The sequence below is a fragment of the Cinclus cinclus genome, chromosome 2, assembly GCF_963662255.1.
Source record: "Cinclus cinclus chromosome 2, bCinCin1.1, whole genome shotgun sequence".
Taxonomy (NCBI): domain Eukaryota; kingdom Metazoa; phylum Chordata; class Aves; order Passeriformes; family Cinclidae; genus Cinclus; species Cinclus cinclus.
The window spans coordinates 116,518,966-116,543,597 of NC_085047.1; the positions used below are offsets into that span (position 1 = coordinate 116,518,966).

The following is a 24,632-nucleotide window of genomic DNA, read 5'->3' on the forward strand; positions in this document are numbered from 1 at the left end:
CTCCCTGAAAGGGAAGTTCCCAGCAATTAGTGATTAGTTCAGGCTTTAAGGCATCAATTCAGTCCCTCAGGATAAAATCTGGCACCTCTTCATGGCAGATTTTCCTTCCCCATGCCATTAATTAGTGAAATTCCATGATTTCCCCAGCTGAGTAATGCAAAGGGGTATTTCCTAACAGTTTTTCCAAGATCATTGAATATTTTCTTCCTTTTTTTTTTTTTTTTGGAAGTGGCTCCCAATTTACATTGTGGTGCTCATCACTGTGTTTCTTGTGGATTTCTGACAGAATCAAGACTATAAAAACTTAAAAGACAGAAGATATCATTCACTAAAGAGACAAACCTGTGCTGTGTTCCCCCTGTGCGTGGAAATCACTGAAATGGGAATTTTTGTGCCAGAGAGAGATCTAAACTAAGGGAGTCTCATCTATCTTCAGAAGAACCCACAGATTTATTTCTCCAGAGCTGAGATGTGTATAGGAAAAGGAAAAACAAAACAAAACAAAACAAAAAAAAAAAAACCAAACAGCTTTTCTCAGATCAGATTCCTCAGCAAAAACTTCTGCTCGTTTTTCACCATCATGGAAGTAGCAGGGAATGGAAACTGGAGAAAAGAGGAGGGAAGGGAAAGCGAGAGACTGGAGAGGGCCAGGAATGATTTTATTGTCCTGGTATCTTAACCCTGCACATAATTCCACACTTTTTGGAAGCAGCAATTGCTCCACTAAATATCCCAGAATCACCAAGGCTGGGAGAGCCCCCCAGGATGAGCCAGTGCCAGCCCAGCAGCAGCAGCATCACCCCAAACCCTGTCCCCAAGGGCCACATCCAGACTGCTCCTGAGCACTCCCACAGACAGTGACTCCAAACCTCCCTGGGCAGCTCATCCCAAGGCCTGGCCGCTCTGACAGGGAAATTTTCTTTGCCAATCTCCAACCTGAGCCTCCCCTGGTGCCATTTGAGGCCATCTCCTCTCATTTTTCCCCTGTCCCTCCTGTCAGGGAGTTGTGCAGAGCCACAAGGTCCCCCCTGAGCCTCCTTTTCTCCAGGCTCAGCCCCTTTCCCAGCTCCCTCAGCCCCTCCTGGGGCTCCAGCCCCTTCCCCAGCTCCCTCAGCTGCTCCTCCCAGGCTGTGCTGATGGATTGGGAGTGCTGTGAAATGAGAATGGGGAAAGGAATTGCCGAGGTGCCTCTGTCCCCCAGGCAAAGCAGGGATTGCAGAGCCCTGGGCTGTTGTTGGGACACAGCTCTGCTCACCCATGGCCCAGTCCCTGCCCTGCCCTGCCCTGCTCACACCTTTGGGGACAAGGAGCAGCTCCAGCCAGACCAGCACAAATCCCAGCCCTCCGTTGTCGTGCCTGGGTTCACAGGAAGAACAAGCCCAAACCTGAAGGGCTCAGAGTCCAGTCCCTGCTGTCACCCTGGGATTTGGTTCTGGGCAGCGTTCCCACCCTGACACAGCAGAGTCCATGGGATCGGGAATGGGATCAGGAATGGGATCAGGAATGGGATCAGGAATGGGATCAGAAATGGGATCAGAGGCTCATGGAATCGTGGAATGGTTTGGGTTGGAAGGACCCTAAAACTGATCTTGTTCCATCCCCCTCCCACTGTCCCAGGCTGCTCCCAGCCCCAGTGTCCAACCTGGCCTTGGGCTCTTCCAGGGATCCAGGGGCAGCCACAGCTTTTTGGGAATTTCATTCCAGGACCTTCCCACCCTGCCAGGGAACAGTTCCTAATTCCCAAAATCCCATCCAGCCCTGCCCTCTGGCAGTGAGAAGCCATTCATTCCCTGTGTCCTGTCCCTCCATCCCTTGTCCCCATTCCCTCCCCAGCTCTCCTGGAGCTCCTTTATGCCCTGGAAAGCTCTAAAATCTCTCCAGAATCTCCTCTCCTCCAGGCTGGACAATTCCAATCACCTGCTTCCCATCCATTTAGCACCAAGAAGTATCCCAAGGAAGTGATTTGTATCACAGGAATTGTCTTTCCTGCTTTGTATTCTTTGGGAAGCCCCCATGAAGGATTTCATGGAAACAAGCATTAGGAAAGAGGAAGTGTTTGCTGCCAGTTTCCCAGAAAACAAAAGGAAAAAGAGAACAATCTCATTTTCCTGGAAAAGGCTGGGAAAGCTTTGTCAAATCTCATTTCCCTCTGGGAGCTGAGGCCTGGCAAAACTTTTCTCCCCAGTCCCTTTTAACAAGCATGGAAACCTGTGGGCAGGAAAAAGAGCTGAGTCTGAAATCCAAGGAACTTTGGGATTTTACAGAAACCCCTCCAGGACGAGTCCTTGCCTTTCCTCCACTTCCCCATTTGCTGCTGTGTAGGATAATTACAGCCCCCATGTTTTCCACAAAACCCTGTAACCCTTCGTGGGGATGAAAAATATTGTGGCTCATGCAGCTGTGACTCAACTGGTAATTTGGGATGACAAGCAATTCCTTGAACATCTGACTCAAGCTAATGGGAGGATGTTTCCCAACAGCAGCACCTTAGTCAAGAGCCCTTGAAATAACATCCCAGCTCCTCAGAAGCGTTTGAAATCCCAATTATTTTATTGGGTTTGCCAGCAGGAGCTCTTGGAGGGAGGCTCAGGGCACTTGAGCACTGCAGGAGAGCAAAGCCAAGCTCTGGTCCCACTCAGGAATCTCTGTGTGTGTAGAGATTTTCTCTAAAATGTGGGGAAAAAAATAATGAAAGGATCTTTGCATAAGGACAAGAGGCAGAGTCAGATGCAAATGTTGGGGGAGAAGCTGTCACAGATGTCCCTCTGCTCGAGCTGGAATGCAAATCACTTGAATTTCCATCATGTCTCATTGACTAATGACTCCTAAGTGCTTTTCCAAGCCTCATCTTCATGGAAAAAAACCACAAACATTTATTTTTCCTCCAGCTCTTGGAGCAGGTCTTTAATGGGTGACCCAACACATTTTTAGATGGGAACATTTTTCCCCATTTTCAAGTCTTCAGTCCTGACAGCTTTCTGCAACCCAGGGCCAAAAGCACTTGGGGACATAATTGAAGGGTGATTGTGGTGGGACTGGAGGATCTAGGAGGTCTCTCCCAAGCTGGAGGATTTGGGATTTTGGGATAAAAGCTTTTCTGAATGAGCAGGCAAAATTGAGCCCACTGAGAAGTGGGACAAGGGTGGCCAGGAATGGAAAACCAGGAGATATCACTCGAAGTTCTGTCCCTGTGAACTCATTCCTTGGGATTTCTTCCTGCAGGGCCCAGGTGGGACAGGAGGAGGCATGGGAGAAAGAGGGAACACACTAATGATTGTCTGTGAGAAAAGCAGAAAACCAGAGCTGGTTTAGAGCCCAAACACAAGGCCCAGACTGATTTCTTTGACTCAAACTCCGCTGTCAAGGAGCTGCCATTTGTTGGTGCTTGGCTCTGAGCCTCCCCACATCAAGGAGGAGCACCAGGCTGGGAAATGAGCCCGAGTTTAGGACAGAGAAATGAGTCAGAGCAGATAAAAAGAGCTGGAGGACTGCAAAAGGGCCACACCATTGGAAGCTGAGGCACTGGGGAGCAAAGCCAGGCAGCATGAGGAAGTCCAGGGGAAAAAAAAAAAAAAAGGATAATCAAAAAGGAGAGTCACCCATCTGTGTTCCATGGGATCAACAGGAAGCAGCCACATCCATCTTCCATGTGACAGCCACATCCCAGCCTTGGGCCAGACTGGAACAGGGATGCTGGGACACATGGACATTTCCAGGAGCTCTCTCTGATCCAGCAGGAATGGCTGCCAGCTGGAAATCCACATGGATAAAAAACTTATCACTCATTTGTGCCCAAACAAATTTTCCCTCTGCAGGAGCACACAAGGAGCCCATTGCCATGGGATAACTTGTGGCAGCTGCCAGGAATTCCTGTTATCAGCTGGGATTATCCCAAACTACTCCACACCTGAGTCAGGCAAGATGCAGCTGAGCCCAGACACGCTGGAATTGCTCCAGCAGCCAAGACAAAGCAGCTCCAAAGCCAAACTGGGGAGTGACTTGGGTTGTGCCACCTCCCCATCCCTGGTCACTCACAGCCAAAAAAAAGGCCCTTGGATCAAATCCAGGGGGAAAACATCAAGCCAGGTTTTGGAAATTTCACCTGAGCTGTCCCCACACACTCATGGGTTGGACATTGGGTTGTTTCAGATGTGGAGCTGCAATGGAAGACCCAAAGCTCTTGGAGAGTGTCCAAAGGATAGGGAAGGGTCTGGAGGGGCCACACAAGGAGCAGCTTGGAATGTTCAGCTGGAGGAGCCTGAGGGAGACTCCTCAGGGGCTGCAGCTCATCCCAAGGGCTGGCTCTAACAGGGACAGCACCCAGGGAGCAGCTGGAGCTGGCCCAGGGCGGGCTCAGCTTGGATTTTAGGGCAAGGTTCTTCCCCCAGAGAATGGTCCCGGCCCCGAGGCTGCCAGAGCTCCAGGAGCTGCCAGGGATGCCCAGGCTGGGATTGTTGGGGGGTCTGGGCAGGGTCAGGGTGGGACTGGCTGATCCTGGTGGGTTCATTCCCACTCAGGATATTCCATGATTCCATCCTCCAGCTGCACATCTGGCAGGCAGAGATCCACAGGGGAAGCCAGTGGCAAGTTCTGGCAGGAATTTGGGGAATCCACTGTTGTGCTGTCGGCGTGGGAAAGGGGAATTTCCAAATTTCCACGGGCACACGCAGTTCCCCCAGGCTGGTTTTGTTCTGCTGGTGATGCAGCATCGAAGTCAGAATTTGGGAATAACACTGCCAATTCCAGGGATTATCTCAATGGAAATGGGATGAAAAGGAACCTCACCAAGAGGAGGGGAAATCCATACTGGGATTGTCACAGGATCAAGAATGGTTTGAGCTGGGAGGAATTTTAAAATCAATGCAGTGCCAGCCCTGCCATGGCAGGGACACCTCCCACTGTCCCAGGCTGCTCCAGCCCCAGTGTCCAACCTGGAACTGAACATTCCAGGGATCCAGGGGCAGCCACAGCTGCTCTGGCAATTCTCTCTAAGCAAACCACAAAATCCTGTCATTCTGCAAAACCAGGCTGGGATTGTTGGGGGCTCTGGGCAGGGCCAGGAGCTGGGCTGGATGATCCCTTTGGGTCCTTCCCACTCAGGATATTCCAACTCCCTCGTGTGAGGTCTATCAGCTCCCCATTAGCCTTGAAGACTCAGGTTAATAATAGTTAATAAATATTAACTAATTAACTATGTCATATGTGCTGGAATTACAACAAGTCACAGCATCCTTGGAAGCAATCCTGCCAAAACTGGAGCTGGGATCCCAGGGAATTATGAAGGATTCTCCCCCCCATAGAACATCTGCAGAGCAGGAAAAAGCTGGTGGAATTGCTGATCCCTGAGAGGAAAAGCAGGGAAAGAAATGTTGGAATCACTGAGGCCCCTGGGATGCTGCTCAGGGAGCTCTGCCTCCCTCCAGCCCCAGCCTGGGGTGATTCTGGCACAAGTCTCAGACTAAAAGCTTTCCGTGGTACTAGAATTAAGGTGAGCTCCTCTTAGTTAAAACTCTCCTGTTGAAGGTTCACTTTTTGTTTTAAGGACCTCAGAAACCCCAGAGCCCTGAGCTCCCTTTCCAGCAGCCACTTGAGTCACCTCAGAACCCGGGAGAGTTTTCATTTGTTTCCCTTAAAATCCCTACAGCTCCTTTCCTGACCACTCCACAAGGATTGCAGCTTCTGTTTAAACCCACACAGCCTTCATGTGAATAAAAGGAACCCTAAAGGTGCAAACACTGGAAATCTAGAAGCCAGTTTTTAATTTTAACCCTTTTATTTTGTATCTTCAACACTTAGCACTGGTGACGACAATATGAGAAATACAGACCTGTGCAAGGCAGGTACAGCCTGAATTCTGCTTTGGAAAAGAGGAATTTTATGGAAGAGGGGAGAAGGAGAGACCCAGTGTTCTGTAGGCACCACAGTGACCTGGCTCATTTTTCAGGATGGGAATGTTTCCAAGGGGTCCCCGAGTAGCTCCTCAGGTGCTGAAGCTGTTGATGTGGCACTTGGGGACAGGGTTTGGGGTGTGCTGGTGCTGCTGGGGTGATGGTGGCACTGAATGATCCTGAAGGGCTCTTCCCACCTTGATGTTTCTGGGATACACCAAGCACTCCAAGACTCTCTATCCTTGCTGCCTCCTCTTCCTCAGAAATTAAACTGAATTATCTTTTTCTCTTTTAATCATGTTTGTAACCATAAAACCTTTCTGTGTCCAAGAAGTGCCTGGAGGTGGCACTCAGTGCTCTGGGCTGGGGACAAGGTGGCCGTGGGGCACAGCTGGGACTCCGTGGGCTGGGAGGGCTTTGCCAGCCTCAGGAATTTTGGGATTCTGGAATTCTTTCAGAAGTCCAGGTCCCCAGCTGGTTTCTGAAACTGCAGCAAAGCTGAGCTGCTGTCTCCCCCCAGTGTCAGCAGATATCTCCTGTTTGAGCTGTGGCACACGGGATTGATTCCCAAAGGTAAAATCACCTGGAAGCTGGGACAGCACAGCTCAAACTCCCCCTGGAATAGCAGGGAACAGGCACTGGCTCCGTTTGGGAAGGGATAGGACTGGGAGAGACCTATTCTAATCCTGGCAATTATGGGATATCCCCCCTGCCTAGCTCTGGGGATATCTGAACTCTCATGCTATGCTGAAATTTAGGAACGGCCTCAAGCAGGAGAAGGTAGGGATAGATGGGATACTGGGAGAAAATTCCTGGCTGGGAGGGTGGCGAGAGGCTGGGATGGAATTCCCAGAGCAGCTGTGGCTGCCCCTGGATCCCTGGAATGTTCAGTTCCAGGTTGGACACTGGGGCTGGGAGCAGCCTGGGACAGTGAGAGGTGGAACAAGGTGATCTTAGGTCTCTTCCAACCCAAACCATCCCAGGATTCCATGCCCAAGTTCTCCTCCAGGATTTGGTGTCACTGCACAGGCAGGAACAGCTGCTCCCAGGCTGAGCAGAGAACAGGGAACCAAAGAGACTCCTCAGGATAAATCTTCCATGAAACTTCCTTGAGGCGACGCCGTGATTTTGTGGATCCAAGGAAGCCCTGGCTGCACAGAGTGCCTGGAAAAGCTCCTCTCCTGGGTTTCCTCTCCTGCCTTTGTCCCTCTGCATTCCATGCAGTCCCCACAGCCTGACCCTTTCAGGAAGCACCTGCAAAAGCTGCACTGAGCCCTCTCCACTTCCTTCTACCTCTCCACGAACTTTGGAGACTCCTAGGATGGATCCAGAGCATTTTTCTCCTCAATTTTTCCCTCCAGAGTGTTTTCCTCTTCCATCCCAGCCACCTCCTTGCAGCTGATCTTTCCCAAGTGCCTCTCCTGCAGCTCCAATCCTTTGAGGAAGCAGCACCCAAGTTTATTTTTTAAACAAAGGCTTTTTTATTGCATAAATAGAGGGGTTCAGGTGCTTTGCTGTACATAGAAAAACGGAGATAATTTAAGTGTCACTCTGAGGTTACCCATCCTTCTTTTCCAGGAAGGCTTCATCCTCCTGGGAAAGGAAGCCAAGTGTCAGGAACCTGCAGGGTGGGGAGAGAGCAGTGAGAATAGCAGGCACAAGAGGGAGGGCACAGGGGCTCCAGCTGTTCCCAGCTCCATGGGGGAATTCCTCCCTCTTCATCCCAGAATTTAGGAAGGACAGAGCCTCTGCTGGGCAGCTCTGAGTACTGGGAAGGGAACTTCTGTGGGATCAGAGAGGTTTGAAGACCAGTCCTTCACCTGCTGGGCACTGAGGCTTTGTGCAATGATCCTGGTGCAGAAACCCCTGGAGCTGTGGGGTTTGCCAAGCAGAATTCCCTGGGATGACACTGCACAGAATCCCAGACTGGTCTGGGATTGATTCCCAAAGGTAAAATCACCTGGAAGCTGGGACAGCACAGCTCAAAATTCCCCTGGAATAGCAGGGAACAGGTTGGTTTGGGTTGGAGGGATCTTAAAGCTCATCCCATCCACCCCTGCCATGGGCAGGGACACCTTCCACTGTCCCAGCTTCTTCCAAGCTCTGTCCAACCTTTTCTTTTCCAGGGAAGTGGCCAAAATCTGCCCCAAAGCCAAGTCCTGGATCTGCTGGAAATAGGAGACTTGAAAAAACCCTTTTTTTTTTTTGTTATTTTTTTCTGTGTAAATAGAAAAAAAACTTTGTTCCCGTGGTTATCCCCAGGGCCTCATTTCTAGGCAAAATTCCCAATCCTTGGGAATAAAGGGAATAAAACAGTGACAGGGTGGAAACAAAATCTAGGAAAGATTTTAAGAACTGAGAAGTGTCTTTAGATGGGAGGGGACGACCTCAGAAAGGGAAATAAGATTTTATTTCAACAAAGAACAACATGACATCAAACTCCCACTGACCTTCCAAAGGGCAGGCAGGAATAGAATTCCCAATTTGCTGCAGAACAGGGAGAAGTGAAGAAAACTACTCCAAAAATGACAAGTGAGGCAGGAAACAGAATCCAAGCACCAGGCAGGACTCATTCTGCTCATGGATTTGCTCCAAGAAAGCAGGGATTGCTTCAACTTTGGAAACAGAAGGGAGGAACTCGGGAATTTCAGGATGAAATTCCCAAGTTTAAGGAATTCTGTAATGCTCAGTTTTGCTCTTTCAAGAAGAAAAATGTGCATTTTTCTCAGGGAATGCTACGTGGTGGATGTTCCATGGCATAATCTGTCCCTTTGAGAACTCCAGGTGTGGAATTTGCCCTTTGCAGCTAAACCACCCCCAACCTGTCGATAATTTCACTCATCTAGAAAAGCTGGTTATTTTCTCTCTTTATTTTGTGACTTAAGGCCCAGAGTTCTGATTGCAGCATCCTGCCTGGCTGCTCCCCTGCAGTTATTCCAAATTTATCCCCCTCTTTGTGCATCAGGCATTAAAAATCCAGGGAGATAGAACCAGACAGGGAATATTGTGCTAAAATACCTTCAGACAGGGCAGTGGTTCATGCAAGTCCCACAAAGAATGAAACATCCCAAATATTCCACGAGCTCAGGTCTAACTGCACATTCCAAATCAGTCCCACTGGGATTACCAATGTCATTCTCAAAGCCCAAGAACTGGGATCAATTCCATACCTGAAGGATTCTTCATTCATCCTTCTTCTCTGCTTCTGCTTTCAGCTTCTCCTCACGTTCCCTCTTCAGTTTCTCCTCAATTTTCTTGCTCTGGTACATTTTGACTCCAGCAAAGGCCAAGCAAAGGATCAATGTTTTAGCTGCCAAAATGTACATCAGCAGTGGGAAGTTCTCCAGAGCCTGGAATTCCAAAGAATCCATTTAGGCACTTCTGGAACACTTGGACAATTAAAAATGAATTTATAGGGACGTGCTGCATCTTCCATTGCAACAATTTCTGTGGGAAATTAAACCAGGCAGAGCAACAAAGACTAAGAAAAATCCCCTTCCCTCAAGTCCTGGACTCCTTTTGCTCATTTTCCAGCAATATTTGCAGCACGTGTAGCTGAAAAAGGGGAATAACTGAGTATTTTAGGGAAATAGTGAATGTGGAAATGCTGCTGAAGGATCCTCACAAGTGATGGATCCCTGGGGATCAGCTCTCACATGGGATCCCCAAAAACGCTCCAGGAAATCTTAATGCATAGCAATTTTGTTATGAACCTGCTCAGCCATGGAAGGTGTAGATAAATGCCTTTAAACTGGGAGAAAAGTAAAAAACCCACAGCTTCCAAGGACTGTTGTACCAGTTCTGAATGCCTGGAATTGCACAGAGTGCTCCAGTGTCATAAAAACCTGAACTTGGAGAGGAAAATCAGATGGAAATGGGTGGTGGGCACTAAGCAGGTTCCCCAGGGATGCCCAGGGTGGGATTGTTGGGGGGGTCTGTGCAGGGCCAGGGGTGGGACTGGGTGATCCCTGTGGGTCCCTATTCCCTCAGGATCTCCCTAAGCTGTCAGGACACATCAAAGCACTGAATTTAGGCCAAGCCTTGTGTCCATACAGCAGCAGGGAGTCTGGAAAAACAACACCAGGCTCTGTCAATCTCCCCACAATCACAGCAGCAACAGCTCTGAATCCACAGCTCTGCAAAACAGGGCAGGGGAGGCAGGGCTGGGGGAAAGTTTCATTTAATGTGTTCAAATTATTAATTACAGAGCCATGGAGTGGTTTGGGATGGAAGGGATTTCAAAGCTCTTCCAGTTCCACAGGCAGGGACACTTTCCACTGTCCCAGGCTGCTCCCAGCCCCAGTGTCCAACCTGGAACTGAACATTCCAGGCATCCAGGGGCAGCCACAGCAAATCTGGGAATTCCATCCCAGCCCCTGCCAGGGAACAATTCCCAATTCCCAGTATCCCATCCAGTCCTACTTTGAAGCCATTCCCTGTGTCCTGTCCCTCCATCCCTTGGCAATTGTCTCTCTCCATGTTTCCTGCAGCTCCTCCAGGCCCTGCAAGGCCACCCTGAGCTCAGCCCAAAGCTTCTCCTGTGCAGGTGAACAATGCCAGCTCTGCCAGCCTTTCCTCCCAGCACAGCTGCTCCATCCCTCTGCTCATCCTGCTGCCTCCATGGGTGCCATGCAGGAGATTCCTGCTCCAACACTGTGGTGCCTGACACAAGACCCTGCAGAACTTTCATGGCCCCAAAACCCCAAAAATACAGCAGAGATATTCCCCTCCAGTAACAAAAACAGCTGAGGGAAAAGAAGCCAGAGAAAAGCCTGGAAAGAGGAAAGGCAGGAGGAGCAGGGATGAGCAGAGCTCTGGTGAGCTCAGGTCTAACATATGAGGCCCCAACAGCAAATCCTGGGGCAAGCATGTCTGGCAAGGAAGGACAACAACAAATCCCCTGTCCCTGAGAGTGTGAGGGTTAAACAACCCTCCCCTGGGAAAGGAATCATCAAAACCCACCCAGCACACCCCACATGGAAAGAGCAGCAATCCCAGCTTTGGGAATGTGCACCAGCCTCACCTTCCAGTTAAAGGCCACCATCTTCAGCTGTGGGGTGCCCCAGGACTGGGGGGATCACACTCCTGGAGGCACAGGGCAGGGCAGGAGCATCTTGGAGAAATGGAAAATAAAGCAGAACAAACTCTTGGAGAAATAGAAATTCAAAGAGAAATAGGCAAGCTGCTAATTAGCCCACCCTGCCCCTCTGAGCAATCCCCAGTGACCTCCAGGGCCTTTCTGGGGCTGAGTGACAGGAGCAGAGCAAGGCTTTGACAGCCCCAGAGCAGGTGCTGGGGCTGGAATTCCACATCCTGCCAGCTGCCCCATGGAAAACATGGAAAACACTGCTGCCTTTGGAAGCTGGAGCTGGGTGTGCTCCCCTGCCTGGCTGTGCTGGGACCTGAGGGACACAGAGCCCCACAGGAGCTGCCTTGGGAGTTCTCTGAGGCTTTCTAAGCCCACCTGCTCTGTTTGGAGCCTGAACATCTAATTAATCCTCTAATTTATCAGTGCTCTGTGATTGATTAATGTAATTCTCCATACCAACTGTTTATAAATACAGCAGTTAGCAAAGCAAGCACTCCCTGGAGCCTTGAGTGGTCACCAACCATTCCAGAGCTGAATTCCTGGGATGAAAAGCCTGCTGGAGGCTGCAGCACACCCAGCACTGCCCTGGGCTCTCTGCTCCACCTCTTCAGCTGCTGGAATCCAAAGTAACCCCTGGAGGCCTTTCTTGTCCATGGAACAAGAGTGGAAAAGCAGGAGGGAACACTCCAGCACTGAGAAAAGTTGGGCTGAATAAATCAGCATCACACCAGAGAGCTGCTGCTGAGCTTCCTGCAGAAATTAAATGTTGTGGCAGCTCCTGTCGTGCTCAGTTTCTGGGTAGATATTCTAATTTCTCCAGCCTGAGCATCCCCTCCTCTCCTTTTCCCTCTCACCCTGCTGAGACCCCTTTGGAAATATTCCCACTCCTCCAGAGATCTCTGTGCCCAAGAGCCAACTGTACCAAAACCCTGGAGTGGCAGCCACCACCAAATTCCTGCTCATCAGTCACTATTTCTGTGCTGATCCTGACTGTGCAGCTCCTTACCCTGCTGAGAAAATGTCAGGGTGGTCATGAACTGAGTCAGTGTTGTTACACCTCCAACAAAATGTATTTTCACTCCATGGAAGGGTCTGGGTTGGAAAGACCTTGGAGATCATCCCATGCCATGGCAGGGACACCTTCCACTGTCCCATGCTGCTCCAACCTGGCCTTGGGCACTGCCAGGGATCCAGGGGCAGCCACGGCTGCTCTGGGAATTCCATCCCAGCCCTCCCCATCCTGCCAGGGAACAATTCCTAATTCCCAATAGCCCATCCAGCCCTGCTCTCTGGCAGCTTCAGGCCATTGCCTGTGTCCTGTCCCTCCATGCCTGGTCCAAAGTCTCTTTCCATGTTTCTTGTAATCCCAAAACGTTTCCCAGAGATGACACCCGTGAGGCTCTGTCCCCTCAGTGTCCTGTGCAGTTGGAAATGAGTGGGAATGTCACTGCTCCCCCCAGGCTGTATTCCCACATCCCACCAGCCTCCAGTGGCCAAGCACTTCCCCCCATCTCATCTCTTGGCTTTTCCAGCCTCCATCTGATCCCAGCCCTTATCAAATCTGCTTGAAACCTCAGGACTGAAAAAAAGCAGGTGAAGTTGCAGCACAGGCTGGGGAAGTTTGTTCCCACAGAACAAAGGGGGAAGAGGGAAAGTGGGAAAAGGGAAGCTGTGGCTGCCCCTGGATCCTTGGCAGCGTCCAGGGCAGGTTGGACATTGGGGCTTGGAGCAGCCTGGGACAGTGGAAGTTGTCCCTGCCCATGGAGGCTGGATGGGCTTTGAAATCCCTTCCAATCCAAACCATTCCAGGATTCTAGGATTCCCTTCACATTTCAAAAACCATTTATGAGCACTGAGGTCATCAGTGCAAGAACAAAAAGCTCCAGCACTGCTTTTTTGAGGTTGGGATATCTTAAAAGCCCGCAGGCAAATAATCAGCTGGAATTGTGTGTTTGCCTTTCCCGAGGAGATAAGGCACAGAGAGGAGCCAGGAACACATCCACAGGCAGGCATTGTTCATTGCCCAGGAAAATGCAGGCAAACACAGGGCCTGGGCCCCACACAAGGGCACTGCTCCCTCCCCTCACCTGCAAGGAGCTCTTGTGTGCAGCCAGGTGAGGAGGGACAGGAGCACCAGGCTCTGCCAGATAGTCACTGCCAGATGCTCCACAAGCTGGGATAAAATGGCACCAGGCTCACACGGATTCTCTGGGATTGCAGCTGCCAGGCACTACCTGGTCACTGCCAGGTCCCCTCAGGAGTTTTATTCCTTACCAGATGGGAGGTGGCTGCCCAGCAAGGCTGCTGTGGTCACGAGCAGAGCTATCCCAGTGTGGCTGCCCAGCCCTGGAAGTGTCCCTGGCCAGGCTGGATGGGACTTGGAGCAGGCTAGGACAGTGGGAGGTGTCCTTGGTGATGCCTCAAGTTTTACCTTTTATATTTCCAGATTCTGCACTGCCTTAGTAAATAACTCTGAACTCCATATCAAGTGTTCCAAGTTCTGCTCACAGCTCAGTCACACAAACCAATCCCTTTCCAGCCCCACAACCAAGGACACCGCTGCAGCTCCAGCCCCAAAAAGTGCAAACAGCAGAGAACTGAGGAGAGAATCTGGGAGGGTGGGACTGCAGAACCTGGAGCTGGGATGGGACAGTGAACCCCAATGTGGAAATGGGTAAGAACTTATAAAAGTGTGAAAACTCCTGACCCATTGTCCATCTTATGTGGAGCCACAGCCGGGCTCTTGCACTGCCCAAGGTGAAGCCTTAAAAGGGCTTTTAATAAATCCCCAATTTATTATTTTAACTCTATCCACCCTCTGTTCCAGCTCAGCCTCTCCAGGCATCAATGGCAGGGGTGGCAGTGAATGGGCTTTAAGGTCCCTCCCAGCCCAAACCATTCTGGGGTTTTGGGATTCTGGGCTGTGTGTGCAGCCTTGTCCCAGGGAATTCTGTCTGGTGAAGCAGATGGGAAAGAGGAGAAGGTCTGTCCAGATCCCACCTCAGGGCCGAGCCAGCAACTCCCTGTGAACCCCAAATGCTCTGGGTTCTTCAGTGTGCACAGCAGGAAAAGAGGTCACAGCTCATTGCAGAGGGTCGTGTCCCTCAGGGAGGGCTGCACCACATCCCAGAGCTTGGGATTAGCCCCAGTTCCAGCCCCAGGATCTCTGCCCAGCTCTGCCTTGTGCAACACAACCCCACAGCTCGGCCCCAGGCACTTGGGAGGCCTGTGGTGGAGCAGGGAATGGAATCCCAGCCCCTGGATTGCAGCTCCAGCCCTCCACAGGAACCACAGCCCAGCCCAGGCTCTCAGGGCATTGTCTGCAGAGCACCGACAGCCCCGAGGCACCACAGAACATCCACAGAACATCCACAGAACATCCACAGCATCCAAACCCTCTGGAGGTGTCCTGGCAGCACATCTCACCCTGCCTGCCAATTTCCACAAAATGGGGCTGCAGATATTCCTTTGGGGATTGCTGAACAACTCCAGCCACGAGGCCTCGGAAAGCACTGAGCTACTGAGTTATCTGGGTGCACTTAAGTGGGACATTTGTGAGCCAGAAAAGGGTGTCACTCACCAAGGCCAGGCTGGACAGGACTCTGAGCAACCTGGAACATGTCCCTGCTCATGGCAGGCCTTGGGATCAGATGTTCTTTAAGGTCCTTTCCAACCCAAGCCTGATTTTGATTCAGATTTTGGATCAACTCAAGGTTCCAACATCAAAACAATTTACAAAAACCATCAAGATCTTCATACCTGATGAAGCAGAAATTAAAATATGAGTGATTCCTCTGGCAGCTTCTCACATACTCCAAACTCTGGAAAACAGGAACAGAGCAGGTGGGATATTTCATTCACACTGGTTGGATTAAAATCAAAATAAACCCAGAAATGCCAGGGGCACATCAGACTGCTCCACCATGGATCACCAGGAATCACAAAGATAATCCCAAGGCTGGAGCCCCACTGCTCTGGAAACAGGCTGGAAGAATTGGGATTGTCCAGCCTGGAGAAGGGACAATTCCAGGGAGACCTCAGAGCCCCTTCCAGTGCTTAAAAGGGCTTATAAAAAGGAGTGAGAGGGACTTTTTATATGGACAGAGAGTGCCAGGACAAGGGGCAACGGTTTTAAACTGCCAGAGGGCAGCGCTGGATGGGATATTGGGAAGGAATTGTTCCCTAGAAGGGTGGGGAGGGCCTGGCACAGGGTGCCCAGAGCGGCTGTGGCTGCCCCTGGATCCCAGCCCAGCTCTGTTCTGAGCTGGAGAACAAGGAAGGGACTGGGGAACAAGGAGGGAGGGTGGAAAGCAAGAAAAGCTGAGGGTGGAGAGCAAGGAAGTAGGGCTGAAAAGAAAGGAGGGGGGTACTGGAGAACAAGAAATGGATGCTGGAGAGTAAAGGGCGGGATGTCTTGGGGGGCAGAACAAGAATGGGGGGCCTGGACAGGGAGGAAGGCGGTAGAGAACTAGGAAGGGAGCCTGGTGAACAAGGAGGGAGAGGTGGATATCAAGTAAGGGAGCTGGAGAACAACACTGGGGGGACCGGAGAGCAAAGAGGGGGGGCTGGAGGTGAAGGAGAGCGGGGTGAGGAACACGGAAGGGACCGGAGAGAAGGAAGGGGGGGTGGAGAGAAAGGACGAGGCCTGGAGAGCAAGGAACGGGGATGGAGAAGGGGAAGGGGAAGGGAAGGAAGGCAAAGCCGGGCACGGGAGGGAAGGGAAGGCCGGGAAGGGAAGGCCGGGCAGGGGAGGGAAGGCAAAGCCGGGAAGGGAGAGCAGCCAAAGCTGCGGAGAGCGGAGCGCTCGGAGCCAGCGGCGGTCGGGTCGGGGCTCCCCGGGCCGTGAGGGGAAGGGCCCGGGCCGGTCCTACCTGAGGGCGGCCATGGCGGGCGGGGGCGGCGCTCCGGGCCCGAGCTGCTCCGCCCGCTGCTCTGCTTTTCTTCCCCCAGATTTACAGCTCTGCCATAAAGCAGCTCCCGCAAGCACCGCGGCGAGGTGGCAGAACCTTTCTTGTGTCGTGCCCGGTGTGGGGGCAGGAAAGGGATTGTGTCCCTGAGCCCCCTCAGGTGAGAGCTCACCTGGATCTTGCCCCAGGCCTGGATCCCAGCACAGGGAGGAGCTGGAGCTGCTGCAGAGAGCCCAGAGGAGGCAGCAGGATGAGCAGAGGGATGGAGCAGCTGTGCTGGGAGGAAAGGCTGGCAGAGCTGGCATTGTTCACCTGCACAGGAGAAGCTTTGGGCTGAGCTCAGGGTGGCCTTGCAGGGCCTGGAGGAGCTGCAGGAAACATGGAGAGAGACAATTGCCAAGGGATGGAGGGACAGGACACAGGGAATGGCTTCAGAGCAGCATTGCATGGGATACTGGGAATTAGGAATTGTTCCCTGGCAGGGGCTGGGATGGAATTGCCAGATTTGCTGTGGCTGCCCCTGGATCCCTGGAATCAGTTCCAGGTTGGACACTGGGGCTGGGAACAGCCTGGGACAGGGGAAGGTGTCCAGGTTGTTCCAAGCCTTGTCCAGCCTGTCCTTGAGCTTTTCCAGGAATGGGGTGTCCACAACCTCTCTGGGCAACCACCCTCATAGTAAAGAATTTCTCCCTAACATCTGACACAAACCTGCCCTCCTTCAACTTAAAGCCCTTTCCCCTTGTCCTATCAATACATTACTATGTGAGAAGTCCCTCCCCTGGAGCCCCTTCAGGCCCCGCCAGGGGCTCTGAGCTCTCCCTGGTTCCTTCTCCTGTCCAGGTGAGCATCCCCAGCTCTCCCAGCCTGGCTCCAGAGCAGATGAACTCTGTGAAACAGCTCCGAAGTCTCCTCTGGACTTTCCAGCAGCTCCACATTTTTCTGGTGTTGATCTGGAGACAGCTCTGCAGGTGGGGTCTCACCAAAGCAGAGTAGAAGAGAATCCCTGCCTCCAGCCTGCTGGTTGTGCTTCTTTTGCACCTCCAGCACATCTGATGGCATCAAATCCCAAGACCTGTGTCCAAGACAAGCCAAAGGTTCCAAAGAAAAGAAGCCCTTTGGCATTTATTATTTAATACGAGTGAAAATAGGAGTCAGATCCCTAAAAATGAGTTGGCAGTGCATGTGTGTGCAGGTATCAGGTCCCTCCTGTGATTAATTCCCTGATTGTTCAGTCAGTCCATGGAGATTGGAGATTTTCCTGGATATTTTCAAGTTATTTTTAGGATGGGTTTAAGTCACACAATTTAGATCTGAATTGGCCCTTTTGACCACTAATTCACAGTTACTCTGACGTGAGAACATCCAGATCTGCTGGTGGGTTTTAAAAAATGGTAAAATAATCAAGTTATCCTTGGCTTTATTTTCCTAAAGGAGAGAATATCAAAGGGAAGCACAATCATAGATTTTTCTTGGACTTTCCCAAGATCCCCACTGGGAACCATCACATTGATTTCCTCAGCACTCCATTATCCATTGACCTGTGTGTTAATTTAATCAACACTTCTGCAACTCTTTGGAATTACAGTGAGTTCCTTGTGTGTGACTCTGTGAATCCCTCACTGCTGGCTGTTCCCAGAAAGTCAAGGTGATTCTGGGCTTGTTTTATCCCTTGCCCCCAGGTTTTCGTGGATCACACACTTGAGATCTTCTGGATTCAGAACCTGGTTTTTGTACTTCTCTCCCCAGTCCTCCACGATGTACTGGTGATAGGGATCATTGGAGTGCTCCCTCCTCTTGGATTTCACAGTGCTCACCAGGATGGCCACAATGATGAAGGAGAACATCCCAATCATCACCATCAGATAAAGGATAACGTAGTCAAAGTTTTCAGCAGCCACCTCAGCCTGCAGTTTATTTGCTGCTTCTGTCATGTTTCTCCTCCAGTTGTTCATGTAATTAAGGAAGGTTTCCTTGAAAATATGTTCCACAGTCCAAGTGAAGTTTTGCATCTTGGCCATCCTTGCCAATTCTGCTGCGAAATACAAGAAAATACTCTTTTAAAATCAGATGTCTGTATTAAAAGAGTTGGTTTGGAGTATTTTGTCAGTGTTATGACAATTATGTAATCATGGTCACCCTCTGACACTTGAAGGTGCAGTTTTAGCTCAGCTGAGAATCCCCATCTCGGGAGTGGTTCAGCATGTTCAGAGACCGAAAAAGGTCCAGAATCATGGAATGCTTTGGGCTGGAAGGGAACTTAAAGCTCATCCCATTCCAATACAAACCATGGCAGGGACACCTCCCGCTGTCCCAGGCTGCTCCCAGCCCCAATGTCCAGCCTGGCCTTGGGCACTGCCAGGGATCCAGGGGCAGCCACAGCAAATCTGGGAATTCCACCCTGTGCCAGGGAACAATTCCCAATTCCCAAAATCCCATCCAGCCCTGTCCTCTGGCAGTGGAAGCCATTCCCTGTGTCCTGTCCCTCCATCCCTTGGCAATTGTCTCTCTCCATGTTTCCTGCAGCTCCTCCAGGCCCTGCAAGGCCACCCTGAGCTCAGCCCAAAGCTTCTCCTGTGCAGGTGAACAATGCCAGCTCTGCCAGCCTTTCCTCCCAGCACAGCTGCTCCATCCCTCTGCTCATCCTGCTGCCCACTCAGGTCCCTTTGTTTGGTGTGACACTTTGCTGAAGGCCCCCATGGCCCTGTCACAGGGTTTGTGGCACTGTCCCTTCCCTACCCAGGCGAAACTCCAAGGGAAGAAAGATTTCTCCTGAGGAAACAAAGACATGGGAGGGACGTGGAGGCTGAGACTCCATTCCTGGAGTGGCCTCAGGGACCATTTGGGACAGTCCCCAAAGGGGCAGAGAAACTGCCTGGTGCTGCAAAGCCATTTATCCTAAAATTCAGATCCCAGTGCTGCTCAGACCCCATTAACCAGGTGTGTGTCCCACAGGAAGAGAATCCCCCTCCAGCATTCCTTCCTCTCAGAGCTCATTCCCACTAGATCTCATTCCCACACAGACCCTATTCCCACACACATCCCATTCCCACATAGACCCCATTCCCACACAGACCCCATTCCCACACACATCCCATTCCCACACACATCCCATTCCCACACCCATCCCATTCCCACACCCATCCCATTCCCACACACATCCCATTCCCACATAGACCCCATTCCCACACACATCCCATTCCCACACAGACCCCATTCCCACATAGACCCCATTCCCACATAGACCCCATTCCCACACAGACCCCATTCCCACATAGACCCCATTCCCACACAGACCCCATTCCCACACACATCCCATTCCCACACAGACCCCATTCCCACATAGACCCCATTCCCACACAGACCCCATTCCCACATAGACCCCATTCCCACACAGACCCCATTCCCACACAGACCCCATTCCCACATAGACCCCATTCCCACACAGACCCCATTCCCACACACATCCCATTCCCACACAGACCCCATTCCCACACACATCCCATTCCCACACAGACCCCATTCCCACACAGACCCCATTCCCACATAGACCCCATTCCCACATAGACCCCATTCCCACACACATCCCATTCCCACACAGACCCCATTCCCACACACATCCCATTCCCACATAGATCCCATTCCCACACAGACCCCATTCCCACATAGACCCCATTCCCACACAGACCCCATTCCCCCACACATCCCATTCCCACACAGACCCCATTCCCACACAGACCCCATTCCCACACAGACCCCATTCCCACACACATCCCATTCCCACACAGATCCCATTCCCACATAGATCCCATTCCCACACAGACCCCATTCCCACATAGATCCCATTCCCACACAGACCCCATTCCCACACAGCTATCCCACTTTAATGTGGACAATTCCTTTTGTTCTCCAGGCCAACCAAGCCCTCAAACCTGTGGAAATCTTTGTTCCCTGTCCAATCCTCAGGGACGAGTTCACTGCACCGAAGGGGAAGAGGCAGTGAGTTTTCATTGCTAATAAAAAATCTGGGAAGTGTTTCAACCCAGGAATTCAGGAATTCAGCCTTGTGTGCACATGAGGATTCAGGTACATGTGCAGGTGGATCCCTCTGCACTCCTACCCTCACACATGCTCAAATATAGGGGATAAAGGTAATTAATGAAAGAAATGAGAAAATATAAATACAAACTGCCTCTACTGTCTGTAAAATCTGCTTTTTCCTTGATTTACATCAAAAAAATTGCTGTCATTTTTCAGGAGGAAATGGAAATTGCTAACAGCAACTTACCTTTGCTGTGTCCTTCCCTGAGTAGATTCCGAACACTCAGGATTTTCCAGCTCCACTGGATAATGGGATGAAACTCCCAAAAAGAGCAGGGATGTCTTTAAGGAGCCTCCAGCCTGCACAAGGCTGGCAGCAGATGCCTGTGAAATAAGTGCCTTGCACTGCAAGATTTATGTGTATATTCAATTAAGAGCTAAATCTAATCTCACCTGGAAAGTCAAATATTGGCTGACAGCTTGCATCAGTCATCCTGCTGGATCTGGGAATGTGCCTTTGTGCTGAGTGCTGCAAGTTTTGATATTGGAAGAGGGCTTTCCTGGGGATAAACAGGGATGCAGCTCTGGTTTTGGTGAATCAGAAGAGTAAAGATGAGCTCTGTAAAACAATAATAATAATATTAAGAATTATTTGAGAAGAATTCTTGGCTGTGAGGGTTGGGAGGCCCTGGCACAGGGTGCCCAGAGCAGCTGTGGCTGCTCCTGAATCCCTGGAAGTGCCCAAGGCCAGGATGAGTCTTGGAACAACCTGGGACAGTGGAATGGGATGATCTTTAAGGTCCCTTCCAATTCCATGTTTCTGTGAATAAACCAGTAGCCCCAGCAGTGATAAGAACAATAATTTCCTGTGCTGATCTGGGCACAAGAGGTGAGCACTGAGCAGTAAGGCTGCTCAACACCCAAAGTTTGACTTTCCTTTTTCCTTTTCCCTTTTCCCTTTTCCTTTTTCTCCTTTTCCTCCTTTCATCTCCCTTTCCTTTCCTTTCCTTTCCTTTCCTTTCCTTTCCTTTCCTTTCCTTTCCTTTCCTTTCCTTTCCTTTCCTTTCCTTTCCTTTCCTTTCCTTTCCTTTCCTTTCCTTTCCTTTCCTTTCCTTTCCTTTCCTTTCCTTTCCTTTCCTTTCCTTTCCTTTCCTTTCCTTTCCTTTCCTTTCCTTGCCTTGCCTTTCCTTTCCTTTCCTTTCCTTGCCTTGCCTTGCCTTGCCTTGCCTTGCCTTGCCTTGCCTTGCCTTGCCTTGCCTTGCCTTGCCTGAAACTTTCCTGAAACTTTCCTTTCCTGAAACTTTCCTGAAACTTTCCTGAAACTTTCCTGAAACTTTCCTTTCCTGAAACTTTCCTTTCCTGAAACTTTCCTGAAACTTTCCTGAAACTTTCCTGCAACTTTCCTTTCCTGAAACTTTCCTGAAACTTTCCTGAAACTTTCCTGAAACTTTCCTTTCCTGAAACTTTCCTTTCCTGCACTTTCCTGCACTTTCCTGCACTTTCCTGCACTTTCCTCCCTTTTTGCCCTTTCTTCCCCCAGGATCAGGATCAAGTGAGCAGCACTTCCATGCCCTTGCTGAAGAAGCAAATCCTCACAGCTCCAGCTCTACTCTGTGTGCACCTCACTCATGAGCTGGAGCAGGAAAAGACAAAAACTTCCTGAAAAAACCCAGAAAATCAAATCAAAAGAGGAAAGAAAGGAGAATGAATGAATTAGTGTTGACTTTCTTTCTGGCAAAGAGCACATGCTGACACCTCTGAGAGGCTCTGAGGCACCTGAGAGAGCAGGAATTTGCTTGGGGAAATGAGACCATGTCAGGAATATCAGCAGCGGCTCCTGCTCGGGTGGAGACATCCAAGGAGGGGGATAATGGTGGGACTGAGGTGCAAAATGCTCCCCAAGCGCTTGGGCTGGGACAGGCTTGTAAAAAAACCACATTTTCATTTTACAGCCGGTCCTGCCTAAGAAATGTCATCTTTGAGGGATGGGAAGGCAGCAGGGAGTGACCCTGAATCCTCAGCACATCCCAGAGAGAGGGAGGATTGCCCCTGGTGTGGAAAAGTGCTGATCCCTGCGGAAACCCTGCTGCTCTCCTTGCTCCTGGAGATGCTCTGAGCATGGAACCTCCCAGCACAGGGATGAACTGCTGAGAAAATCAGCATTTCCTCCTGATCCCACACTTGTCCTGGCAGGTTCCCTTGGCTTTGCCCTCGGAAGTCCAAGGAGCTGGCACAGCTTCTGTGTGCTCTGAGGAACCCCAGAGGGGTCTGTGCTGTGCACAGACATTCCCTGGCTGCTCCCAGCTGGAAAAAGTCACTTGCAGCCCCTTTATATGGCTATGGAAATGAGAAAGGAGCCTGGAAGTTCTCAAGTTCAGGAAGAACTGCCAATAACATGGTGAAATTTATCCCTCCCTCAACCCCTCTCTTCTACCAGCTGATCCTGGCCAGGCCAGTTCCAAATGAAACCAAAGATTCCCTGAATAATATTTTATATATAATATAATTATGATTATAATATTATAGATGTAATTATTCCCTGAACAATAGTCTGCTGCATGTCCTCCTGAAGGTCACTTTGTTCAGGGTTTGCTGAGTCTGGAGAGCAGTGAGGAGGTCAAGGACAAACAGGGTGGGAATGATTAAACAGGAGGAGGAGCAGACAAATGTCTTGGGCAGGAAAGGTGAAAACCTTAATATTGGTCTGGAATGGAGACTAATACTGAGCAAAATGCTCTGGATCTCATGGAATAATAGAATCATGGAATTGAGTAATAGAATCGTGGAATTCCTGAGCAGGAAGGGATGACCCATGATTTGGAGGCCTTTTCCCACCTAAATGATTCTGTGATTCTTCTGAATAACAGAGGATTTTTATTAATAAATATCTTCCCCAGACATTGCCCTTCAGAGAAGTTTTCAGTGCACTTGATCCCTTTTCCCCCCAATATTCCATGGTTTCCCTGCATCATCTACAATAGACAAACTTTGTATTTTGGATCCCTTGCCCTGTCCAGGCTGGTTTTGGTTTTTTTTTTAACTGAAATCCTTTGGAATTGCTTCTTTCTCATGGAACTTTTGGGGTCTTTGAGTGCTGAGTGGTTCAACCATTGGGATATTCTGGTTTCCTGAGAGATCCCGAGCCTTCATTTAATGTTACAGACTTTGATCACCTGTAATGACACTTTGGGTTTGTTTGACCCTCATCTTTTCCTATAGGATCAGAAGAACAGCTGATCTGCTGGAATGTTGGCTGCTATCCAGAGGGATCCTCACAGGCTGCCCCCAAAATATTCAAATCTTGTAAAAACCTGCCTCTAAATATTCCAATAACTCCATGGCCAAAGGTCAGAGACCACATCAGGATGTACTGTCCTTAATTCCTGGTGGAGATGGACACCTTGGATGGACCACTGTGGCTAAAGAAAAATCCCAGAGTCACAGAATCCCAGAATCACCAAGAGACTTTCATGGGCATCCAGCACCACCCCAAACCCTGTCCCCAAGGGCCACATCCAGACTGCTCCTGAGCACTCCCACAGACAGTGACTCCAAACCTCCCTGGGCAGCTCATTCCAGTGCCTGGCCTCTCTGTAAGGGAAAAAATTGTTTCTAATGCCTAATCTAACCCTCTCCTGGTGCAATTTGAGGCCATTTCCTCTCATCCTTTCCCTTGGGACACGGCAGAAGAGACCTGGCTGCAGGTCAGGGAGTGGTGGAGAGCAATGAGGTCCTGCCAAGAAAAGCTCTGCTGCCTCAGCCCAGGCTGCAGGGATGGAGAAATGCGAGGCAGGAGGAGGCTGCAGTGCCCAGCTTTGTTGCTATGGTTTTATGTGTTGCTGTTGCAAGAGCTTCAGGGGATAAATGAGGGTGTTGGCTGCGCAGAGCACTGAACTGAAAAAGCAAACACGGATATTTCTGGCTGGGAAGAGCAGGTGTGACACCTGAAATGCTCAGGTGTGCGTGTGCCTCAGAGAGGAAGAGAAACTTGAGGTACCCACACTGATCCCTTTGAAATATTGGGGGGTTCTCCATTCTTTCAGCTGCAATGACAGTATTTGGTGCTGCAGCTGAACTGCAACAACCTGTGGGGTACCTGATTGCAACATCTGCTCAAAACATCATGAAAGGCAAAGTAAATGACTGACAGCAGCAATGGCTTGAGGTTTAGGGGGTTTTGTTTGTTTGTTTGTTTAATTGTTTGTTTGTTTGTTTAATTGGTTGGTTGTTTTCTTCAATGGTTTGGGTTGGAAGGGATCTTGAAGATCATCCAGTGCCATGGCAGGGACACCTTCCACTGTCTCAGAGTGCTCCAAATCCCATCCAGCCTGGCCTTGGGCACTGCCAGGGATCCAGGGGCAGCCACAGCTGCTCTGGGAATTCCATCCCAGCCCCTCCCAGGGAACAATTCCTAATTCCCAAGATCCCATCCAATCCTACTTTGAAGCCATTCCCTGTGTCCTATCCCTCCATCCCTTGTCCCCAGTCCCTCTCCAGCTCTCCTGGAGCCCCTTCAGGCACTGGAAAGGGCTCTGAGGTATATGAGAAGTACAAATGTCACCAAGGACAGTCACACAGGAAGGTGCTGACTGTCCCCAGTTCCCCTCTGCTTCCATGGAGTGGAAAACCTGAATCCAGTGCTCCTGTGCCATCAGTGGCCAGAGCCAGCAGCAGTGGTGGTGTGGAGGTCCCACTGTCCCTCCTCTCCCT

General features: G+C 50.5%; 2 protein-coding genes across 2 annotated transcripts; both read right to left on the reverse strand.

Moving 5' to 3' along the window:
- Nucleotides 1-9,070: 9,070 nt before the first annotated feature.
- Nucleotides 9,071-10,932, reverse strand: SMIM11 (small integral membrane protein 11). Its single transcript, XM_062515241.1, has 2 exons — nucleotides 10,912-10,932; nucleotides 9,071-9,238 (listed from the first exon to the last, which is right to left on the reverse strand). Exons 1-2 carry the CDS (start codon nucleotides 10,930-10,932, stop codon nucleotides 9,071-9,073), a joined length of 189 nt encoding a protein of 62 aa, XP_062371225.1.
- Nucleotides 10,933-17,524: 6,592 nt separating this feature from the next.
- KCNE2 (potassium voltage-gated channel subfamily E regulatory subunit 2) lies at nucleotides 17,525-17,902 on the reverse strand. Its single transcript, XM_062515242.1, has one exon. It carries the CDS (start codon nucleotides 17,900-17,902, stop codon nucleotides 17,525-17,527), a length of 378 nt encoding a protein of 125 aa, XP_062371226.1.
- Between the last annotated feature and the right edge of the window lie 6,730 nt (nucleotides 17,903-24,632).